Source organism: Aedes aegypti, chromosome 3, assembly GCF_002204515.2.
Source record: "Aedes aegypti strain LVP_AGWG chromosome 3, AaegL5.0 Primary Assembly, whole genome shotgun sequence".
Taxonomy (NCBI): Eukaryota; Metazoa; Arthropoda; class Insecta; order Diptera; family Culicidae; genus Aedes; species Aedes aegypti.
Window position 1 is genome coordinate 28,965,964 of NC_035109.1, and position 25,394 is coordinate 28,991,357.

General features: G+C 37.5%; 1 protein-coding gene across 1 annotated transcript in view; it reads left to right on the top strand.

Moving 5' to 3' along the window:
- LOC5566410 (vertebrate ancient opsin) overlaps nt 1–25,394 on the top strand; it is a 190,545-nt gene that overhangs the window by 129,415 nt on the left and 35,736 nt on the right. Inside the window, exon 5 of the mRNA XM_001650752.3 lies at nt 16,672–16,867. Within this exon, the coding sequence (XP_001650802.3) occupies nt 16,672–16,867 (196 nt within the window). The remainder of the gene's footprint in view (nt 1–16,671; nt 16,868–25,394) is intronic.

Here is a 25,394-nt window from a genome sequence, read left to right on the forward strand (position 1 = left end):
TTAATTCGATTGAAAAATAATGGATTGGTCGTTGAAATTTAGGTTTATTTTGATGCTCCAAATATGTGCATGAAAATAAACTTAATTTTACAACATATTTTTAGCTGTGTATGTTAAGTAATCCAAGGTCTGTACTACTTAAGTATTCCATCAGACTGGAGCCTCTCAAATTGGTATTTGAGCTGCCCCAGATGATGTGATGAGCATTGGCATCACTGCCCACAATCAGCGGAAGGCCTTTTGTTACGCAGTGTACGACAACTCGTTTGAAGTCATCCGTTGGGGATGGTTCATCATGTGGTAAATATACCGAACAATAGACGTATTTCCTGTTGAGGTCACCAACAGAAACATCGATTGTGACAGCACATACATCTCTGGTAGTTAACTCAGAAATGAGTGTAGCAACGATTGCTTTATTAACGAGCACGCATGCGCGGGGCATGGAGCGCGAGTTTGCCATTTCAAGTTTGCTAAAAGTAGCAAAAACTGGGTCCACAAGGTTTTCTAGATAGAAGTTCCCTCTACGAAAGTAGGGTTCTTGAACTAGCACCACTTGGGCTGCACCATTTTGCATGAGTCTGCAAAGATTGTGGTTGCTGTTCTTTTATGCTGAAGATTGATCTGAGCTAACCTAAATGTAGCCACTACCCAAACTAGGCAGGATTAAGCTTTTTGCAATCTCAGCACGAAAAAGACCAGCAACGAAAAAACCAGATCGGTATCTATTTGAAGTCGCCAAAGGCGAAAGAGCACAGAATACACTGTGTAAAACGCATAATGCGAATCCATATAGGTGATAATTTAAATTGAATGTCAACATATTCATAATCCCACCCTTATTTAGCCTCAGGATAGAGACTGAAGAAGGGCAGCCGATTATCTCGGAGAAACACAAGGTCACCTGCACCATTACTCCGGCTAGCACAAGAAGGACTCAATGCTGTGGAGGGCGCCCTGGTACCCCACAGGCTCCGTTAGAGGTTAGGTTTAATTAAGACCCCCCTAACCATTCATTCCTAGGCACGGTACGCATCACACCATAAATTAGGGGTCAACTGTGAGGTGGACTTTTACCACCGGAACAGGCAGTCCGTAGTGTTAATTCTTAGCCAGTTGAAACAACCGCTACCGACACTACGCGGCTATCTAGGCTGCTCGGGAAAAGGAGGTTAATATTGATGATTAACTCCTGACGTGCCCAAGCAGCCAAGTGTAGAAACTGACTGCACCACAGATGAGTTTATCACGAGCCGAAATCTCATAAACCAGATGCTGATCAACAGCTCAGCAGGCTTCTGGCTACGAGGTGCTCCTCGCTAAGCAGGTTCGGAGGAGCTCTTACCAGCTCGAAAGCGAAAACGGAATGAAACCGAATCCGGCGAAGGAAGCATGCTTTAAACCCTTAGATTAGCAGATGATGCTCCTCCCATTCGTGCTCTTCTCTTTCTAGTCGATCAATCTGGAAAATGGGTATGTGCCAATAATGTGTTGGGCTAAGAATTACTTGAAAATTGCGAAAAATGATAATGCGTGAGAAATTGATCAAACATGAATAGTTGGAATGCTTGACATTTACTAAATATTCTCTAGTTAGCTATTGATAATCAATAGTTTTCTTTAGTATGAAGATGAATTTCTGGTTAATGCGTGCCAAAATTATGAAAATTGTTCAATCAGAATTTCTCTTGAAACCCATTCTAAATATGTCGCAATTTTGTTACATGTGATAATTTTCATAATCGAAATGCTCTCATAAAATATGGCAAATCAAAGACACTGTTGGAAATGCCACACTAGTTTACAATCGTTGTGAAATGTTGAGCACTCACCCCGACGGCACAGCAGCAGCGTCCAAGAATAGTCTCAAATTGTCGTGCCATCAATTATTCATGACAATTTAAATTTTGTACGAAACTGTGAGATTGATTGAGGAATATAAGATGTAATAAGGTCGGAAATATTATTCATTCAACTCTTTTCCACAAATTTGATGGCCCTGACAAGGGCCGATGGCTTTCTTAGCCTCGATGCGGTCACAGATAAATAGCACTGCGGGATTGATCAGTTGATTGCCATGGTCCGTGGATGGCGCACAACAGCAACGGGTAGTGGATCACCGGGCACAAGGCGAAATCTGTAAACGATGCTCACTCTTGAAATCTTGAGCGATTTCACTAGTCCGACGCTCGATTAGCAGCAGCTCCTCGGATCAACAACTTTGGGGCCTTCTGGTATTTGGCTCCTAACGGACTTGCTTCTTGACCACCGATCGCCAGACGCTGGCTCGCTAGCTTGAAGGTCAGCAGCTGCCGACGTTGCTGCATGGGATCCGAGGAGCTCTTGCCAGCTTGCTCTTGCGGAAGTCGAAATGGAATGAAACCGAATCCAACGAAGGAAGCATGCTATATACCCTTTGATTAGCAGATTATGCTCCTCCCTTTCGTGCTCTTCTCTTTCTAATCAACAACATGAATGAAAGGGCTGATATTTACTAAATATTCAATACTTCGCTTTTGATAATCAATAGTTTTCTTTAATATGAAGGTAAATTTCTGATCCATGGGTGCCAAAATTATGAAAATTGTTCAATGGGAATTTCCTTTCAAAAGCATTCTAAACATGTCGCAATTTAGTTACATGTGATCATTTTCGTAATCGAAGTGTTCTCATAAAATATGGCAAATCAAAGACACTGTCGGAAATTCCACTCTAGTTTACAATCGTTGTGAAATGTTGAGCACTCACCCCGACGGCACTACAGCAGCGTCCACGAATAGTCTCAAATTGTCGTGCCATCAATTATTCATAACAAATTAAATTTTATACGAAGCTGCGAGATTAATTGAGGAATATAAGATGTAATAAGGTCGGAAATATTATTCCTTCAACTCTTTTCCACAAATTTGATGGCCCTGACAAGGGCCGCTGGCTTTCTTAGCCTCGATACGGTCACAGATAAATAGCACTACGGGATGTTATCAGTTGATTACCATGGTCAAACGGGGAATTTGCTTATACGACGAACCAGCTGAATGGTTCGTGACGTGGATGGCGCACAACAGCTACGGGTATTGGATCCCCGGGTACAAGTCGAAATCTGGAAACGATGCTCACTCTTGAAATCTTGAGCGATTTCACTAGTCCGACGCTCGATTAGCAGCAGCTCCTCGGATCAACAACTTTGGGGCCTTCTGGTATTTGGCTCCTAACGGGCTTGCTTCTTGACCACCGATTTATCACGAGTCGAAATCTGACAGCGCGGATAAATTTGCGGCGGCGATGACGATGGCTTGGACGCTTCTCCGAGCGGCAGTAGTCCGCCGCTCGGAGAAGCGCCCAAGCCATCATCATCGCCGCCGCAAATCAATCTTGCGTCTTCCTCTTCCGACGGCACAAATTGGACTGTGATGTGGGTGCAAAAGCAAAGCGAGAATGACTCGCCCGATCGTGTTCACGGTCCGACCGCAAAAAGAAGAGTGAGGGAAGAAGCAGGGACCCGTTTGCTTTTATAGTGCGAAGCGATACCGTCGAAAAATGCTCGAACGTGATTGGTTGGATAAGAAAGGGGTCAACATTTATCAAATTTTCAATAGGTAAACAACAAAATTCACTTATCGGATATATTACTAACGACGCGTAGATACATTTCTGATCGAATGATACTAAAATCGTAATAATTGGTTCATAAACAACTGAGTTATTAACGTTCAAAATCTCCCCTAATTTCGTTACATGTCTCATTTTCCGTACTTTTAAAGTGCACCCCAATATAGAAAACAAAGACGTAGTCCTACGTCAAAATTCTGTCCTACTAAAAGTAATTCCGGTCTACTTCTCCAAAAGAAACGAAGAGGATAGAAAACCTGATCCGTTTCTGTAACAAGAACGTAGAGAGTTTATGAAAATTCAGTCCATTTCTAGAAAGAAACGAAGGAATAACATAGATCGTCCGGTCCGCTCCTAGTCAACATGTAGAGAGTAAAGAGAACATCTTGAATGATTCTGGTCTACTTCCCCGTAAGAAATGAAGAGGATGAGATAATCCTGGTCCATTTCAGGAAAAAAAAGAACGTAGGGAGAATGTGAAAATTCGTTCCTGGACTTCAGGAAGTGTAGATCTGAGTATCTACAAACGTAAGTACGTAAGTAAGGTAGTTGTATATTAAGTATAAACATATGGATCAACGTACTGGTCTGTACTGATGTTCTTGAATTTATTTACTTCGTTAAATACTTTAAATTAACTTCGTTAAATAAGGGCCATCAATTGAATTTGTCTAAAAACAACCTCGTTAATTAAGGTTTTAGTGAATTGGATTTTAAAATGGCGGCGGACATCGTTTCTCATCATCCCCTCATAGTGCCCGTCCCGAAAATACCCGACAATTTTCTCCAACGGGAGAAATCCGTAACATAATTTCCCACATAATTGTTTAATTATTATTATAGCTTTATTAAGGAGATTTTCAGCCCTAGGCTAAATAATTGTTTAAACTCAATTTATGCATTGCGTAAAAAAGTGACTTAAATTGAGTTGACTTCGTATATTGAAGTTTTAGTGTATGCAGTATTTTATCAGATATCGAAAGGTTTTTTGCAGAAAAATGTAAGATTATTGTCGACGGGCTTTAAGTGAGAAAATAGCTATAACTAGAAATGTTGATACATAAGAGCTGATTGCCGGGCTGAATATCAATATTTGGTAAATCATCGATTCTTACCAGTATTTATGATTTATTTGGGTTAATTATTTACAATATCACTCGCACATCCACATAAAAGATTTTATTTATTATTTTAATGTCCATCCCCAAGTCCGTAACAAATTCGAACAAAATGCTCTTAACCCCCGACCAATTATTTTCGTTTTGTTTACGAGGATTTTTTCTAGTACTTTTTCTCTCTTGCTTCTATGCTCATCCTCAATAACACTGTTAAAGAACTCTTGAGTGGATCGTCCGATCAAATCAGGCCTCGCAGATTTGTGACGGTACTCCTTTTTGAGGAAAATTTTCTCCGTTGTGTTTTGTTATCTCTCTGTTTAGTATTTTTCGTTCCCTCAAAAAGAGGCAAAAACAGTACGCTACCCTAGAGCACGCTACTGAAATCTGGTGATGCTTAGGTGTATTATCAAACTTGACTAAAACATGTCAAAATTGAAAGTTTTGTATGAAAATCGGGTTACACTACTATTATTCTAAACACAACTGTAAGTGTATTTCTAAATTCAACATACTACACGAAAATAAGCTCTAATGAAAATAATGTTTACGTAGACGATATTTAAAATTGAACATTAATTATTTCTTATAGGTCCATACAACTACGAACATGAACTGTACTTTTGAGTAAAGTTTTGAAGTGGAAATCAATTCAATCAAAAATTTGTATACTTTGGAAGGTTACCCAGCTAACTCATTGTTTAAAATTAAACAATCTAAAAATTGTTTGATTCACCTCAAACCAACGGCAAAGTAAGTTTGAATGAAGGGGGATAAAAATCAATCAGCAATGAAGAAGGTCAGACAATATTCTTCATAAAGTAACATTATAATCCCCCAGAGCAAGTCTACCAAACAAAAACAATTTTTCGAGCCCCAAAAAAAGTCCAAAAGAAGCCACAGTAATTACATGTTTTGCCTACCAGGTACCAGGAAGTTACGTTCCGATGTTGGCTCATGAAATGTTTACCGCTTTGTGTGTTTCTAGTCTTGCCACAAAACGAGCATTCGTAAACGAAGGGCATTGCATTAATATGAGCCGAGTTGAACGCTGGAATGCACTTTCGGGGGTTCATTTTTGGCATGTTACAAATGGAATGTTTTACCTTTTTGTCTATACGCGCACCCGAAGGAATTTTATGCTTCAAAAAAATTAACGCTTGATGTACAGACGAGTGAAGTGGTGAACTTTGAGCTCCCTCGCTGGAAGAGTTTTAAGCTTCGCATCACCACAGACCGCTTGTTTTTTTGTTTTTTGAGTTAAATTATGACAAAGTGAATCTCAACATTAAATAAGACTGTCTTTGCTCTTCGATATATAGAAAAAAAATTGACAGTGTTTGGCACGGAGATTCGATAACCTAATCAAAAAATCTTCATTTTCCCAACATGCATTATGAGAATAATTCAAAGTAATATATCTAATCGTAAACTTCTGGTTAATGAATAATGCACTTCTCCGACATTACCGACGTCAGGATTTATCGTGGCGCTAACATCGACTCTGACCACTATCTCGTGATGGTTGAACTGCGCCCAAAACTCTCCGTCGTTAACGGTACCGATGGCCGCTCCGGTATGACCTAGACGCCTGGAGGAGGCGGAGTGCGAAGAGATGGACGCATCCCGCAATGGCTTCCTGCCGCGGGCCGAGATGTGCAGGGATAAGGATGGGAGCATTTTGACGGAGGAACGTCAGGTGATCGAAAGGGGGAAGCAGCACTGCGACGAACATCTGAATGGTGCTGAGAGCGCACGGACCAGATCTTTACTGTACGGCAAATCCTCCAAAAATGTCGTGAATACCAGGTCCCAACGCATCACCTTTTCATCGATTTCAAGGCGGCATACGACAGTATCGACCGCGTAGAGATATGGAAAATCATGGACGAGAACAGCTTTCCCGGGAAGCTCACGAGACTGATAAGAGCAACGATGGAAGGTGTGCAAAATTGTGTGAAGGTTTCAGGCGAACATTCCAGTTCGTTTGGATCCCGCCGGGGACTACGACAAGGTGATGGACTTTCGTGCCTGTTGTTTAATATTGCGCTAGAAGGTGTTATGCGGAGAGCCGGGGTACGATTTTTACGAGATCCAGTCAATTTGTTTGCTTTGCGGACATTGTCGGCCGAACATTTGAAAAGGTGGCAGACCTGTACACCCGCCTAAAACGTGAGACAGCGAAAGTTGGACTGGTGGTGAATGCGTCCAAGACAGAGTACATGCTAGCTGGTGAGGCCGGACGTGACAGGGCTCGCCTAGGTACAAGTGTTACGATAGACGGGGATACTTTCGAGGTGGTCGACGAGTTCGTCTACCTTGGATCCTTGCTGACGGCTGACAATAACGTTAGCCGTGAAATACGGAGGCGCATAATCAGTGGAAGTCGGGCCTACTATGGCCTCCAGAAGAAGCTGCGGTCAAAAAAGATTCACGCCCGCACCAAATGTAACATGTACAAAACGCACATAAGGCCGGTAGTCTTCTACGGGCATGAAACGTGGACGATGCTCGAGGAGGACCTGCAAGCACTTGGAGTCTTCGAACGTCGGGTGCTTAGGACGATCTTTGGTGGTGTGCAGGAAAACGGTATGTGGCGGCGAAGGATGAACCACGAGCTCGTTCAACTCTACAGCGAACCCAATATCCAGAAGGTGGCCAAAGCTGGAAGGACACGATAGGCAGGGTATGTTGCAAGAATGCCGGACAGCAACCCTGCAAAGATGGTGTTCGTGTCGGATTCGGTTGTTTCAAGAAGGCGTGGAGCGCATCGAGCTAGGTGGGCGGATCAACGATCAAGTGCGTATCGATTTGGCGTGCTTGGGGCAGAACCGAGGATGGAGAGATGAGGCCACGAACCGAGTATTATGGCGTGAAATTGTTGATTCAGTGTTATCTGCCTAGATGTTAACTTAATAAATGAATGAATGAAAAAATAATGAAATTTTGGGTAATACTAGTTTAGTGTGTTACGTATATGTGTTAATTTCATCGCGATAATTCAAGTAGTTTTCAAGATGCATTCGAAACCATAAGAGCTATGCCAGCAAATCTTGGGCGCGGTGATCGATAATCCTGGTCAGTCGCATAGATGGATCGGCAAAAGGCTTCTAATCCACCATTCCACCATGTCCCGCATTGTGAAGATGTTCCAAGAGACGACCATCGAGCGGCACGCTGGAAGCAGCCGAAAACCGAAAACGGAATACCCAGAGAATGCACGGAAGATAAGGCAGTACTTTGAGAATAACCCGAACCTTTCCACCCGAGACGATGCCTAAAAGGCCAATTCGTAAAAATGGTTCGTCCAGCAGACCGTGAAGCGGGCTAGGCTACGTGTTTTTAAGGTCAGGAAGGCACCATACCGGACTGACAAGCAAAACACGGTGGCCAAATTGCGTGGGCGGATTGCGTCAAATTGCGTGAATCCCTTGAAAAATCGTTGGACAAATTTCTGTACGACTTCCTTGGAGAAATTGTAAAGAAAACTCAGGAGTTCCTAGAGTGATCCCTGGAGTAGCCTTGGAAAGCATTACGGGGAAAAATCGGTGTAGAAATTGCTGGAAGAAATCCTGAAGCTTTTCCTCGGGAAATTAAAAAAAGAAATCTGTGATATAATTACTTGAAAGTCTCTGAAAGCTTCCTTGGAACCGGTAGAATATTCACCATTCGCTGCAAGCAGAATAAGAATAATAGTTACTTTAGAAACCATTTTGGATAAAATACAAACTTTAGCAACATTCTGTAAATACTCGACAATCCCAAATTGTGAGACTGTCAGCCATCTTATAACAGTGAACAGTGGGAAAAAACGACCCAAAAAACGGATCTTTTATGGCCGCTGGTTTCAGATCGTGAAGTAGACTGTTTCTGACATAAAAATTGCGAGATATCGATTGGCGCCGGTTTCATCCGCCGCAGGACTCGGCAAGTAGTCCATTTGTTCCCATTTCGATCTGGTGTGCCATAAATCACCACATACTATAATAAAGAATACAATGATACTCCCATGCAAGAGCATAACTTTCGATTGCGTGCATCGAAAAGATGAAATTTTGACCAGAGTTTCATCAAAATCGGTTAAGTAATTGCCATTTTATGAATAAAACAAGAAAAAAAATGTTTGTGCTTTTAGGCCAATTATAGAATATACATACATTTTGCTGGAACTTTGTTCCGAGTAGTTCAAAGTGTCTGAAATTTTGACTGGAAGTTATTCACAAACATTCAATTTTGCTCTCAAAATTTCATCGAAATCGGTTCAGTACAGACATTTACAGCATTGAAAAAAGAAACACCTTTTTTGTGTGTTTATTAGGACGCAAATCTTCAATGTCATAATATAAAAAAAATTGTTTGCTCTTACTCAAATTTTGATATTGAGGATTTTGCCCTCTAATAGACTCACACCCAAACAATTTTGTCACGCCAAAATATTCTCCCACCATGTTTGCCATATATTGGATGGCGTCATAGCTAACAAAACCAACAAGTAACGCACATGTAACGCATTATGTTGGATTGTACATTGAATGCAAGTTGCGTGCTTCTATTAAAGTGCCATAGAAACTGACGTGTGAGTATTTATTTTTCCACGTTCAAAATGTGCATGAGAATCTATTCCTCAACAAAACGAACAATAGAAGAAATAACAAATAGCTTGCTCATCTCAGTTCAAATCTTGACCATTTTGATGAAGTATTTACAAAGTACCTATTACATTTTGCATGCCGAATTCACAAGAATCTATAATATTTAAGAAAAATGGAAAAATAAGTATACTGTTATCATTTTCTATGTGTTTATGAAATGATTCTCATGAATTTCTGTGTGCTTTTTAGGTTTACACTGCTAAAGAGATTCAATGGTGTTGGCTCATAAACAGCCTTTTTTATAAATAAAAAAAAAATTTCTGAAACATACTACCGTAAAACGGGGTAACTTAATAAAACTTGAATATTCATGCATGCTGTTTCAAAGAATTATAATTTATATTCTTAAAGATTTTTTTACGTCGGTCAATGTTCCACGTAAACACAAAACGACATATAAAAAGACTCATATTTTTCAACGTTCCATTAAGATACGAATCATAATGTAGAACATTGTTTTGTATAGAAAAAAATCTGACAAAACATTTTTTACGTCGGTTTTTATAATTAACGCGTTTTTTACGTCGTTTTTTTAAATAGGTAAGGTACCGTGGGGTAAGTGGATACAGATAAATCAATAGTTCGCTTCATTGTTATGTACAGCTAACGTGAATAATGTAACTCAAACTTTTTTCTGTGGATAACAAATAAGGGACTATTATACTTCAAATCGTCATTTATTCCGATTTTTCTGATTGTTATGTATTGAGTATGAGAGACTTAAAAAATTGCGCCAAATGATCCACTTGTCCCACCATGGTGGGGTAAGTGGATCACCATTAAAAAAAATCTGTTCTCGAAATAAATGTAGTGTGATTATGTTTAAGAATCATATAACCCTTGTTTTTGTTATTAGTGCTAGTAATGTTACATTTTAATACTTTAAAGTTAAAAAGTATCATTATTTAATCAAAATATAATAAAAAGTATGTATATATTAGCTCATACTAATTTGAACAAAAAATAAAACATTGTAAGTAGAAAAATTTGGAGAAAGTTCATCCATTTATACGCATAAGTTATACGGAAGTATTGTATGATAATTCCTAACGATATATTCGAAAAACACTCTTGGTTTAAATATATTAGTTACATTTACTTTTGAATAACAAACTGAAATCGTTCTATTTTATTTATGAATATATGTGTACCATCTGTCTAGAACAATTTATATGGTCAAATAAGGTACGATACTATGCTTTCGATTGGAAAATTAGTATATTTTGCTCATTTACAACTCAACTTAGAGAAATCACGAAAAGTTTCGTGTGAGTTTTAAAATTATTATTCTTTTTATATTTTTTTTTACCAGAAAGGTTAAAAAAACTTTTAGGTGGATTAATTCAAATTTTCTATGGTCAAATGGTTCAAATTCAAGCTGGGAATGGAGCAAAATAAAGGAAACCAACATTTGCGGATATTAAAGCTTATTAAAATTCTGATAAGCAGTCTGCCAATAAATGATAATTATTCTTGATCCACTTACCCCACCCCATTAAAAAGTAGGGGTAAGTGTACCATGTCCAATATATTTGTATTTATTTATAAAAATGACATATTTTTCATTGTGATTCATTCAATAAGAACTGAAATGCTCACCATATGTCGAAAAAAAATAATAGAATTCGTTTTTAGACAGAGATACAATGGATTTTTGATTGAGGGAAAACAATTTTCAAATTAATTACTTTTTGCAGCTAACAAGTTTGCTTGTGTTAGTGTACGTGTAGTACCAGTTTTGCAATAGTATCAGTGTGAGTGTTATAATATAACCTAAAACGAAGCAATAGTGCGAAAACATTCAATATATTCAAGTGTTTATGCTTTATATTGACAAATGATCCACTTACCCCACTGATACACTTCCCCCACTGTACCTTACCTTAAAAACAAATCGCGAAAATAAGCTCAAAAATTAACCATGTTAAAAAAAAACTTTAGAGTAAAATGTTCAAGTTTTATGGGCATAGCATTAAAGGATTACCCATAAAATAGGATGTTAAACAATTATGGAATCATTTTGCTTTAAATTAAATACCTCAAACTAGCTTTGCATAAATCACATTGTTGTTGGAAGACTTCCATGTTAAACAAAATATTTCCAAGTCACACTATATTTATCAGCGCTAATACGATTATTTAACAGAGTATCGCCTATTTAAATGAAAATAAAAATGGGTATTTTGACGTATATTGCGTATTTTGACAAACTAAAAATCCGATTTAAACTATGATTAATTATTAAATTCATTTGTTAATCATGTATTAATTGAAAATTTAGGCAGCCTATCCACATATATCCTGAGATTTGATTCAAATATATCTTAAATAATGTACTTTTATTTTTTTTTGAGCCTTTTTATTTTTATGCAACAAGCTACAACTTTGTGATAATGATTTAATTGTTTGAAAAATTAAATGATTTTTTACAAGATTTTGCAAGTGTTATAATTTTACATAAAGCTGTGTTTAAAATTGTATTTAATAATACATTGGAATATACCAAGTCGAATGATTTTGATGCGAATAATTCTACTAGTTTTAACAAATTCAAAAATGAGGCCTGTGCTGACCGGACAAGAATAATTTAATCAAAATGTTTAAAGAAAAATTTTTATTTTGGTGACATTAGTGAAATATCCCACCGAGAATGAAACAATAAACCGAAAAAAATTGTTTTCTTTAAAAAATATTATTATTCTCGTTATCAAAGTCGTGGGACTTCCAATAGTAACTTTGCTCAAATCTCCCAATTCAGTGCTTACAGTTTTTGTTATTTTATACTTTGTATGTATGAAAACAACTAAAACTTCGTATGCAGATGAATTCCGTTCGTTGCACTACGTTTAAGTGCACTCCCGTTAAATTAGCTATAACCTATCGAAAACTAAGGCAAATGTCACTTTCTGATATAAAACTCAACAATGCTATTGGCTCTGAAGTCATTGTCTATGTAATAACTAAACTCAGTCCGATTTCTGAAAATTGTTGCTGTATGGGGTACATCCTTGGCTACAGGTGCACTTAAGGCGATTGCGCTTGAAAATTACTAAAAGCTATTTACTTTTACAGGCATGATTACTGAAACAGGATTTAAAAAGTGACGTAGAACTCGATCTGTATAAAATATCAATAGCTGGCTTTGGTAGGCGGTATTCCAGTTTTTTTTTTTGTATTTTACTTTTAGGGTTTCTTTTTGTGAGCATAGCTATATTGAGTAAATAGCAATACTTTGATACCTTGATGGCTACAGCGTAGCGTCACTCTATGGCCGGGCGTATTGTTGAGTAAATCGCGATTGGTAGCGAATTTTGATTGTTGATTAATACTTTCATTTACAAGATTTTTTGTTAATGTTGACAAAATATACTATGGTTTCAGATGATAAAAAGATGGTTGGTCTACACACTTAAAAAAACGGATTACTTTTCATTTTCGGTGAAATTTCACCGTAATCTCAACATCTGCTCATCTCACCAAACAATCTGTAAAATTTTTGAACAAAATGGTTCAGACCGGGGATCGAATTCCCGATCTACCGATCAGGAAGTAGGCTTGCTACCACTAAGCCAGCTTTCACTGCTTGTTCATGAGGTGCAAAAACTGAAACAAAAGGAAGCTCATGCCTGCCAGAGCGACTTCACACGATTTCACAGAAGTTCGGTGAAAACAATGCTGTTACCTGAATGTTCATAAATATTCCACAGGGTTACAGTGAAATTGTTTGTTTCACTGATTTTCTCCGGTAAAATAGTTGATTTCACGGATTTTGTCGGTAAAATAGTAGATTTCACTGAAAAATCTGTATATATGTAGGGAGCTTTATATATACATGTTAGTATATAAACATTTTATTTGATCAGAAATATCAGGACTAGCAGTTGCATTTTGACAGCCTTACTTTTTATCAACAAATTTGTCATAAAGCACGAACAATTTTATATCGAATTGTTGAGCATTTGGAATTCAATTTTCCTTTTTTTCTGGGTGAAATTCAAGGCCTACAATACCGGTTTTATTGAAACATATTGTGTTTATACTGTAGTGAATACCAACATTGACACTTGACTAGCGCAATCGATGGCCCTATTAAATTGAAACATAGTGATCGCGACTTAGAATATGTTTTTAACACTCATAGTTTCATGTGAATTTGGCATTCAAATAGGTATTACTTTGTAAATACTTCATCAAAATGGTGGAAATTTGAACTAAGATGAGCAAGCTTTTTGTTATATCTTCTCAAACTTTGAGTAAGAACTAATAAATACTTTTTTATATTATGACATTGAAGATTTGCGTCCTAATAAACACACAAAAAAGGTGTTTCTATTTTCAATGCTGTAGATGTCTGTACTGAACCGATTTTGATGAAATTTTGAGGGCAAAGTTAAATGTTTGTGAATAACTTCCAGTCAAAATTTCAGACACTTTGAACTACTCGGAACAAAGTTCCAGCAAAATGTATGTTATTCTATAATTGGCCTAAAAGCACAAACATTTTTTTTCTTGTTTTATTCATAAAATGGCAATTGCTTAACCAATTTTGATGAAATTTAGAGGGCATTAGGAACTAACTTGGTTGAAAGTCTGGTCAAAATTTCATCTTTTTCGATGCACGCAATCAAAAGTTATGCTTTTGCATGGGAGTATCATTGTATTTTTTATTATAGTATGTGGTGATTTATGGCACACCAGATCGAAATGGGAACAAATGGACTACTTGCCGAGTCCTGCGGCGGATGAAACCGAATCCAATCGATTTCTCGCAATTTTTTATGTCAGAAACAGTCTACTTCACGATCTGAAACCAGCGGCCATAAAAGATCCGTTTTTTGGGTCGTTTTTGCCCACTGTGCAGTGTGGAAGAATCACCTGGAATGTGACTTACTTCACCGGAGATCTAACACTGACTGACTTGAGGCGATTGGAAGACTGACGGCCACATCACGCACACACTAATATTACGTTTAAGGTTATGGCTTTCAGTCTTAAATAAAACTCAAAAACGGATTTTTGCTTACATCCGACGTTTCGGACACATGTATTGTGCCTTTTTCAAGGATCTGTGGACAATGATACATTACGTCGTGTTATGTGTTGATTATGATAACTCACATGTTGATTATGTTATTTCTCAAAATATTTCACTTACCTACACTAAGTTCACTCTCAAATTGCTAACGAGACATCAGAACACTATTGCCTCACGATTTCCGTAGTTTTAACACTAGTAGCTGGTGTAAATTTCATGAACCGTGCTAATTTCCAACGCGGACATTTAATTTTGCTACAATTGTTTACACTTATCCGCCTGCGAACGAAGAACACTTTTCGCCGAATTTTACCACTTTCACTAAACGTAGAACCTCCAACATAGTTTACTTTCACTATTTGTTAATTGAAGAACAATTACTGGTGGATTTCTGATGAAAACAACTTAAAATTTCACTAAACCGTGCTAAAAACAATCACTTGATCACAGCATTTCGCTTTTTTTATTTTTCTAATTTTACGCCGGCTGCTCGCTTGCAGGGCTGTCAGATACGTTGATGGTTACGTACGACATCAAGCAATCTTATTTAGTCGAAAGGGAAAAGACTCAAATTGAGGTAGCGATTACTGGCAACAACATCTTATCAATTATAATTTCACTGTCACCAACAAATAGGAGAATATTTTTTGTGTACCACTACTTTAATACAGTTATTAGTGGATTCAAAGGAGTTTCACCTTAATTGAACTGCCATTCCAAGTGATTCTTCACACCTGGATTACCAATAAGCAATGCCAATAATAAGCTCCTGGCAGGATCGCCAATGTAAATACTCGACAATCCCAAATTGTGAGTCTGTCAGCCATCTTATAACAGTGTGGAAGAATCACCCGGAATGTGACTTACTTCACCGGAGATCTAACACTGACTGACTTGAGGCGATTGGAAGACTGACGGCCACAACCCGCACACACTAATATTACGATCATAGCATACGCATGCATTACCGTCTCAGATGTCAGCCTGTAAGGGGAAAGGTATTAAACATACACACCCCACACATTCTATTAAAAATCAAGAATATTTAGGAACTTGCATCAAAATAATGTCCTAATCTCATAGAAGAGACATGCTATCAGTTTTGATCAGTGATATTCCTTAACAAATATTTATAACAAATCATCATAAGCAGGGTTGGGAAAAATCTTGAAATTCACTCTTCATTAGCTCTTCATTAGTCAAGTAAATCACAGTCAGTGAACCCAGTGAAACTCACGCCCATCGCTGCTGTAGGCAAAAAGCCTTGAAAATAACCAAACACCCGTTGCTAAGGGCAACCCAAAATTACTGTAGAAAAATGTTCTATTTCCCGCGGCATTTCCCGCATTTAGAGCCTTCAATGACACTAATGATTTAGAAAATTCATGCAAACAATACAATTGATTTACAATATAAAATCTAAACACCTTTTTAAACAAATGATTAATAACTTTATTGCATTGGTTGTCCAAAAATTCGACAATGTGTTCAAAACGGCAGCCGATACTGGTTTTCCATTTTTGTGAGTGTTTCAAATTCACCGAACAGCCAATTCGATTGAGGCGTTAGCCGTAATCAAAAGCAATTCCCCATAAAGCTTTCGTTGTTTGCTCACTTCAAACAACCTTCAAATCAATGTTGAAGTGTGGGAATTAAGCCATTCCTCCAGAGAAATGAACGCTGGTCGTCCAGATGATGGTGATGGGGCTTAGTGCATTACTCTAGAAATGAAAAAAAAATCTCTGCAGGCTACAGGTTGATGTAGGAGCAAATGGTTTTCTCGCAATCGAAAGACTAGCCGAAGTATGTTCAATGGAGAATCCAAACGATTCCACGAAAATGGCCATTGATTTGATTCAATTGCCCGAAAAGATAAATCGAATGACGATGACGGAGGACAATTTTTATCTCATCATGGAAGTGTTCCATCAAACGAGAGTGGAACACTTTTATGGAAGATGAGAGCAACTGAAGTTTTCAAGGATTTATGAATATTTCATCATGTTTACTTCTTATACTATAGTGATACTCAACTTTCATCCTTCCACTTCGAGTGCCTTGAAAACATTCTTCGTTGTGATGAAAGACACTGAGGAACGCTGTTTCCATTCCAACACATTGTGAAGTTTTATGTTTCGAAGAAAACAGCAGAGTTAGTTTCACGAATTAATCCTCGTCTGTCAAAAATAACTTTTCAAAACTTAACTATCTAATCAATTTGTCAAATCAATCTTTGTTTTCTTTCCCCATTCCCCCGCAGGAATAACGTCCATCACCACGTTGACGGTGCTGTCGTACGAGCGGTTCTGCCTGATAAGCCATCCGTTTTCGTCGCGAAGTCTCAGCCGGAGGGGAGCCGTCTTTGCCATCCTCTTCATCTGGAGTTACTCGTTTGCCTTAACTTCGCCCCCGCTCTTTGGTTGGGGGGCGTACGTCAACGAGGCGGCCAACATCAGGTAAGTGGAGGGGCGAAATGAGGGGGGAACCGACTGTTGACGATCAGTTATTCGATCGTGCATGAGACTTAGGAAAAGCATACGCGTGAGTTAGCAGAAAACTATCAATTAGAAAAACCGAATGATTGGTGAAAATTTATGAGAATTTAATAAACAACAACGCCTCCAGGGTTAAAATTTTACAATGATTTGTTTACAGACTGAAAATTAACTGAAACTGAACTAAAAATCTTCAATTCGAAAATGGAATGCTTGTTTGGAGTAATAATTCAGAATTATACTGCGCACTGGAATTCAAAGCATTCCGATTCCCAAGAACCTAAGCCTGGCTGTTACAATTTTGGCACATCGTAATTACAAGCCTGCTATAAATTGTAAATAAACCAAGTTAATCGGGTACCAAGAAATATTTGCCCACTCTCCAAACCTACGACTAGAATGCTCACCTGTCACTCTTCTAGGACAAACCTCATAAATGTTACAGCCTGTATAAATAAATTTCCCACCCATTTCCTCTCCGCCAGCAGAATACGTCAAATCACTGCGAGATGTAAATGCTGCGGTAAGTCAATTTCGGGGAAACTTCACAACCAAGTTTATTCTGCTCGCCACCCACGTGGCTTGACATCGTTCGCTTCGTTTGACTTAACTCTTTGGGAAGAGATGTCTCCTTGCGTCAACTAGCGGCGAAGGACATCCGAGAGGAAGTCTTCATTCAATTTGCAAAACAATATTTTTCCACTAGGTCGTGTTTCAAGTTACCGATTACAACACGTTTATGGAATGGAGCCAGAGCATTTGAAAAATAAAAATCTCGGAGATTGTTCCGTTACGCTTTATGAATGTCATCCGCGTCACCTGGCGGAGTGCATTCGAGTGCTATAATTGGAATTCCTGTATTGTAAAGTGAAAATCGTTACCGTCGTCGTCAGTCAATTGTAAAGTGGAAATAGATAAGGCCGCGTCATCGGTTCTTTCATGTAAGGTAACGCCATTACGCGTTTGGAATGTTTGACGTAGGACTACGATTGGGAGGTTGTTTTTTTTTATCGTGATGGGCCGTTAAATTTAAAAGTCATAAAAATATCAATCGTTACCTTTGAAATCGCCACTGTTCGGAGTTGAGACATACCTAATGGTAATAGAATTTCACTCAACACAAAAATCACAATACAGTTAACTCTCCACGGTGCCTCAGCAGACCGTTATTATGCAACAAAAATGTCCATCAAATCTGAGTGAAGGGCTCGATTCCTTATATTATTCCGCACCTCTGGTCCAATTTTTAAAACAATCTCTAGGAGGAACCTCGAGAAATCTTGGTTTGAAGACTCAAAATTCCAATTATTAAAATTGAACCATATTAAAATTACGTAAAAGCACTGAAAAAAAAACGGTTGGCCAAACTGCTCTTAACAAGTATACAATTATTATCGATGTTATAATTAAAAATATTGACAACTGACTTAACTTACCGGAGTGGCTTAAGTATGTTTCTACATGGCTCCAACCAGTAAGCTTAGAATAATAGAATGAAATCTAAGACATAACTTTCAATATGATCTTGATGCTGTGTTCGATAAACGTGAATTATTCAATGCTGAATATTATTTATTTACTGCTATTTTTTTTATTTTCTCACTAAGTGAACAGTCCACTAAAGTCTGCCGTATTTATTTTGCTTAATAAAATTCTAGTACGTATAGTTTTCTACCGAGTATTGCCTTCAGAATTCTAATAAATATGCTGTTTTTCATTCTTAGCCACTACAGGATTTCAACTAAACCGAACTCAACTTCAGAATCAACTTCAAAGAAATTCTTAATAAGGACTACTTTACAATCAACGTCACTAGGACTTTCATTCTCTAAATCTGCAACCATTTACTTCGTTTTTAAAGAACCACTCGTAAATCCGTTCATTGATTTCTAGGTCGCGTTCGACTCAGTTACGAAAATCTAGATGTGGCAAGGTATACCATAGACTTAAAAGAATATGTTAATATCTTAAGAGAAACAGGGAAAACTGATTAAGCTAATAAATACATTCAAGTATGAGAACTGTTGACGAGGTGCCTACTTTTCTTGTAAAACTGCAAGGAATAAAAAGGATATGAGTTTCCAAATCTACTGTCCAATATTGCGTTTTGTCGCATATACTCCTTGATGACTTTATTGGAATCGATTGCAGTGAAGTATCAAAGGGTTTCCCTATTTTGAAGAGGGACAACTAGGATAGGCTGCCATTTACTCTATTCAAACGTATATGGTTGTATGTGGAGAAATAAACAGCCTCAGTTGTGTTGGAGATGAAACAGTACTAGATGGGGATGTAGTTGAAGTTGTTGAAGAGCCATAGAACACCTGTGACGTGTGATAATGATGTTTCTCGTTTAGTAAAAACACGTATTCGGGCAACGAATATCTCCTTTCACGGGTTACGTAACCAGCTTAGGGACCCGCAACTTGCAAAGGAAAACGACATTTCTACAATGTTGCTTGATAAAAACTTATCTGACTTCGTAAATCCAGTCATTCGTTAATAACTTCGCCAAAACATCTCAAGATTCTTTATCATACAACACTAAAAAGTGTTTTCAATAATAATGCAAGAAGATCAACGATGAATGCAAGCATGCCCAAATGAAACATCATTATCGATTTTCCCTATATAAAACGCTGATTTTTGGCTCTCTAACCACACTTATTTAAGAACATGGGCAAAGACTATTAAGCGAATGAAATACGGCGAACTTCAGTGAGCTGGCCATTTAGTGCGAATGCCGGAATAAAAAATTGCATCAATCAGGTAGAGGTCAATGGCCTCGCGGAAGACATCCGCATAAGTTTATTCTGATATTGACGTGAGCGTACCAGAGCAACTAAATGATACCAGATTGGAAACAAACGTTTAATACTTGCTCTAATTGACTTTAACGTAATCACCATCTTACCATCTAACCATTATAGTGCTGACTACATTCCAAGATCCTTTTTTCCGAAATAACAACATTGTTGATTGTAAATTTATTTGTTTTACCTTTCAATCGGTTTAACGTAGAAAACAACAATCAATTAAACTAACACTAGTAAACTATGGAAAAAACGTACTTAAGCCACTCCGGTAAGTTAAATCAGTTGTAAACTTTTCTAATTGTAACAACGGTATCTATTTTATACTTATTAAGAACAGTTTGATTAACTTTTTGAGCATTTTTGGAAGGTTTTTTCAGTGCTTTTACGTAATTTTAATATGGTTTATATTGGAATTTTGAGTCAAAAATTTCGAATCAAGATTTCTCGAGATTCCTCCTAGGGATTTTTTTTAATATTGGCCCAGAGGTGCATAATAATAAAAGGAATCGTACCCTGTGCTCAGATTTGAAGGACAATTTTTTTGTATAATAACGGTATGACGGGGCACCGTGCTCTCCCTTTCTCGATATTGAAGAGACCATCGAGTTAGGGAGGTATCGAATTACAGAACACAAAACCAATGCAACTGCAATCCAAGGGACCATCGAGTTAGCCATGAAAACCAACTTTTAGTATGGTTCTCTAACTCGATATCGAGATACGGAATATCGAGTAAGGGAGAGTTAACTGTATTTGAAATACCAACTTCTCAATTAATGAGTTTTTCTCATTTCTCTTTTCTTATTTAAAAATACTGGAAATACATATTTTGAAAACAATAAATTTTACTGGAAAATATTATTTTACAAACTTTTGGTGTCTTATCAAACTTGCACAATCTTACAGAAGTGCATATTGCGTTTAATATTTCCATTTAAAAATGATTTGTAAACCAAAATTTTAACATTTTCGTTTTTTTTTATTTTGAGATCTGCGATAACTCAAATGTTATTTTTTTTTTTTTCAAATCTTCAGCTGAATTTCCAGCTTAGCAGCTTCGAAGTAACCATCGAGTTATTTCTAAAAAAATCTCCAGGCCAAACAGATCCTTAGAAGTTTCATTCTTTACACTACCCGTCATAAATACGAACTCACTAAAATAAGTATTGCAACACCCAGTTGAATATTGAATCAACCCCCAAAAAGTTTAGCATCACCTCCATATCTCGAGATCCTTATGATATGCGAAGAAACGACCTGTATCAAAGTTGTTCAGCTGATCATCCGAAAGCCAAGCAGTTTGGTTCGCAATTTTGCCGCAAGGTGGCACTAGTGAGCAAGTCAAATTGAGCATTTTAAGCATGTGATCTACATGAGGTAGAAAGTTCGAGTCTTCGGGAAAGTTGTTGAGGGGGTCATGGACATCCGGAAAGCAGACCTGAGCAATTCTCGCTGAAACCAGGCCGCCATCGGCACCCATCGTTAGAATTCCGATTTTATGTCACTGATCGTTAGTTTTCGATAAAACTTAAGGGTGGTCCTTTCGGTTTTCTCAAATTGGTGGACCCCTCGCACGCCAGCTAGCTAAACAGTTTGCGAAAAAGCCCAAACTTTTATAAATCTTGGGTATTTCTTCACGTGATATGTCCCATATTTCCCTTGGAACACATAGCAAACTTAGTGGCATCGTATAGAGAAAGGATATAGCTTTCATTTGAAGTTAAAAAAAATTTGGCGGTTATTTTGAATTTGGCCGCCATCTTGGATTTTGTTAGAAAAATCGTTTTCATCATTAGCGCACCGCTAGTTTTCACTTCTGAGATCACCATCAGAAAGCTGAGGAAAAATTGCGTAAGAGAGGCTACAGAAACCAGGTGAGCAATGGTATTTACCCTATGAAATGAACGATTTTCTAAGTCATGTTCTACGATTTTGACGAATACGGCGAGTGCAATCAATGCAAACATCATTTTTTGTACAACAAAGAAACAATTTTTCAACCGTTGGTATTTTATTAGAGTCGAGAGAAGAATAAGAACATTATTTTGAGTGATAAAATCTGACGGCCATCTTGGATTTTGACGCCATCTTGATTTTAAATAGTAGAATGAATTTTTCATTTTGATAGCACTCAACAGGTTGAATATTAATGCTACCATTACACTTAGTTTTCTTCTTGTTCTTCTTTTTTCCTGACGTTACGTCCCTACTGGAACAGAGTCAGCCCCTCAGCTTAAGTAGCTTCAAAAACGAATGATCAAATAGGATTTTTAACGCTTATTTGTTACCTGAATGATTGTTTGTTATGCGGATATCGTAGATCCTACCACTTAGAAAGATGGCGTCTTCGACAATGTTGTTCAGTAGCTCAAGGACTATCATTATTCAAGCCAAGAGATTCGAAATTTTGCCACCAGGCAGCGCTAGTGAGCATAGATTTTTTGTTTTCCGGATAGCTCAGCATCCTGACCACCTAGAAAGATGGCGTCTTCGGCAAAGTTGTTCAGTAGCTCAAGAACTATCATTATAAAACTATGAGATTCAAAACTTTGCCACCAGGCGGCGCTAGTGAGCATGAAACTTTTGTTTTGCGATTATCTTAGGATCCTAGCCACTTAGAAAGATGGCGTCTTCGGCAAAGTTGTTCAGTAGCTCAAGCGCTATCATTATAAAAGCTATGAGATTCAAAATTCTGCCACCAGGCGGCACTAGTGAGCATTAAACTTTTGTTTTGCGGATAGCTCCGGATCTTGACCACTTAGAAAAATAGCGTCTTCGGCAGAGTTGTTCAGTAGCTCAAGGACTATCATTATAAAAGCTATGAGATATGAAATTCCGCCACCAGGCGGCACATAATTTTTGTTTTTCGAATAGCTCTGGATTATGACTATTCAAAAAGGTGGCGTCTTCGGCACAGTTGTTCGGTAGCACAAGCGCTATCATCATAAAAGCTATTATATTCAAAATTCCACCACAAGGCCTCGCTAGTGAGAATAGATTTTTTTTGCGGATAGCTCTGGATTACGACTACTTAAAAAAAGTGGCGTCTTGGGCAAAGTTGTTCATCAGCTCAAGGACTATCATTATAAAAGCTATGAGATTCAAAATTTTGCCACCAGGCAGCGCTAGTGAGCATGAACTTTTTGTTTTGCGGATATATCAGGATCCTGACTACATAGACATGGCGTCTTGGGCAAAGTTGAGCTACTCAACTAGTTTACCGAAGACTCCATCTTTCTTAATGGTCAGGATCCTGAGATATCCGCAAAACAAAAGTTTCATGCTCACTAGCGCCGCCTGGTGGCAAAATTTTGAATCTCATAGCTTTTATAATTATAGTCCTTGAGCTACTGAACAACTTTGCCGAAAATGCCATCTTTCTAAGTGGTCAGGATCCTGAGCTATCCGCAAAACAAAAACCGTATGCTCACTAGCGCCGCCTGGTGGCGCAATTTCACTTAAGCAGTGTTGCCAGCTACGAAAAAAAATTTGAACCCTTCGTGAAAAGCTGGATTACAGTTGAAGAGTATTGCTATGTTGCTAAGCATTATATTTTTCTGTACCGCTCAAGTTTGATGGTTTTCATCTTTACTTTATTCTTCTTAAACAGTGTTGCCAGCCACATTAACATTTGTGATTCGGCCGACTCTATGGCACGCAACACTTCCTTCAACTTTGGTGAACATTCGGTATCGTTATCTTTGAAATTTTTTGGTTTTCGCATATCACACCCCCATAAAATTGGCTGTTTTGATAACAATCGATCAGTGTTGCCATATATTACCAAAATATGAAAACTTGAACGGCCATTTCGGAAAGTTCTCAACCCATGTTTCAACTTTGCCGAATATCTCGAATCAGTATTTCCGCATCTAGACGTTGCATTTTTTAAAATCATAATTATAACCCTGATTTTTTTTACGACCCCCCGATAACGGTCGTAAAAAGAGGTTGGGGTGTATCTTCTGATCAGTGAATCAATTGTCACCAAACACGCAGCAACAAAGACATTGTCATCTCCTGTTCTTGTTGCAACAATTTCATTCCGCAACATCAGTTTATCACCACTTGAACAGAATATGCCAATGGTCGATCATCACCTGTGCAGTGATTTTCTGGGCTTGGCATTGCAATTTTCGAGAACTTTCTCCGTGTCAGTAAACATTGACACATTATCTAACAGTAAACATACACAAATTTGGGTTTGTGTTTAAAATAGGTGATAAATTGCGAGTTGAAAAAGTTGCAACAATGTTGCGCCCTGTGATTGTCATGGCAATATTGCTTCTGATTGTATCATTGTCCGCAAAAGTTGGGACAAACGGTTGTGAACGAGCCAGCTTTGTTGTTTGTTTTTCGTCTGTTTTGATGACAATTTGATTCACTGCTTCTGATCCAGATAGGATAGAAAATTAGAGTCTAGAATATCCAATGATATAAACTCGAATCACTAGGAAATGAAGTGAATAAGTCCGTAACTGTATGGAATCACTGGAAAATGCAGTTAAACAAAAATAAATGACATCAACTCAAAATGAATCAGACCTGAATTACTTGAATATGAAGTAATTCAGATCTGAATCAAGTGAATATGAAGTAATATAGTAATATAGTAAGTAAGTAAGTAATATAATAATTTAGGCTTATAAAGTGAATCAGACCTGATGCACTTGAATGCGCAATGAATCCGACACGAATCACTTGGATGTGAAGCGAATCTAACATGAACCACTTGACTTTATAGTGAATCAGTCCTGAATCACTTGAATATGAAGTGAACTTATCCTGAATCACTTGAATATAAAGTGAATCAGACTTGAGTCACTTGTATATGAAGTGAATCTGACCTGAATCACTTACATATGAAGTATGACAGACCTGAAACATTTGAATATAGCGAATCACTCTTGAGTATGAAGAGATTTAAAAGAAAAATTTAAGAAATGAAGAGACTAAAACTTAACTTAATTACTTGAAAAAAAGGTAAATCAAACCTGAATCACATGAAAATGAAGTAAATCAGTCCTAATCACAGCTCGCGTCGCGTCGTGTGATTCTGATATAGTTCTTACGTTGCACAAAACCCAAAATAATGAGTGAAATCAGTCCTGTATTACTTAAATATGAAGCAAACCAGACTCAAATAACTAAATTATAAATTAATTCAAACTTTAAACACTTGAATCAGACATGAATCACTTGTAAATGAATGAATCAGAGCTGAATCATTCAAAGATGGAATGAATCAGTAATTATGTCCTCAAATATGAAGTAAATCAGCCCTGAAAATGCAGTCCATCGTATCTGAAACACTTGAATATAAAGTAAATCAGGCATGATTCACTTGAAAATGAAGTATATCAGTTCTAAACTGCTTGGACATGAAGTGAATCATACCTGATCAACTGGAAAATGCAGTAAAACAAAACTATATGACCTAAATTTTGGACTATTCAAAGCGAAAAATCATTTTGGGCTTAAAAAATTCGATGTAAAAGAAACGTTTTTCTCTAAAATATGCCCAATTTGCAATGTATAGACGACTTTTAGTAAATTTAATTAAGAAACTTTTTGCTTAAGGATAATCAAAATCTGAAAAGACCGTTTTTTTTAAATCGACTTAAAAGTAAGGTGTAGAAAATGTTTTTTATTTTTTCAATTATTTTTTCTAA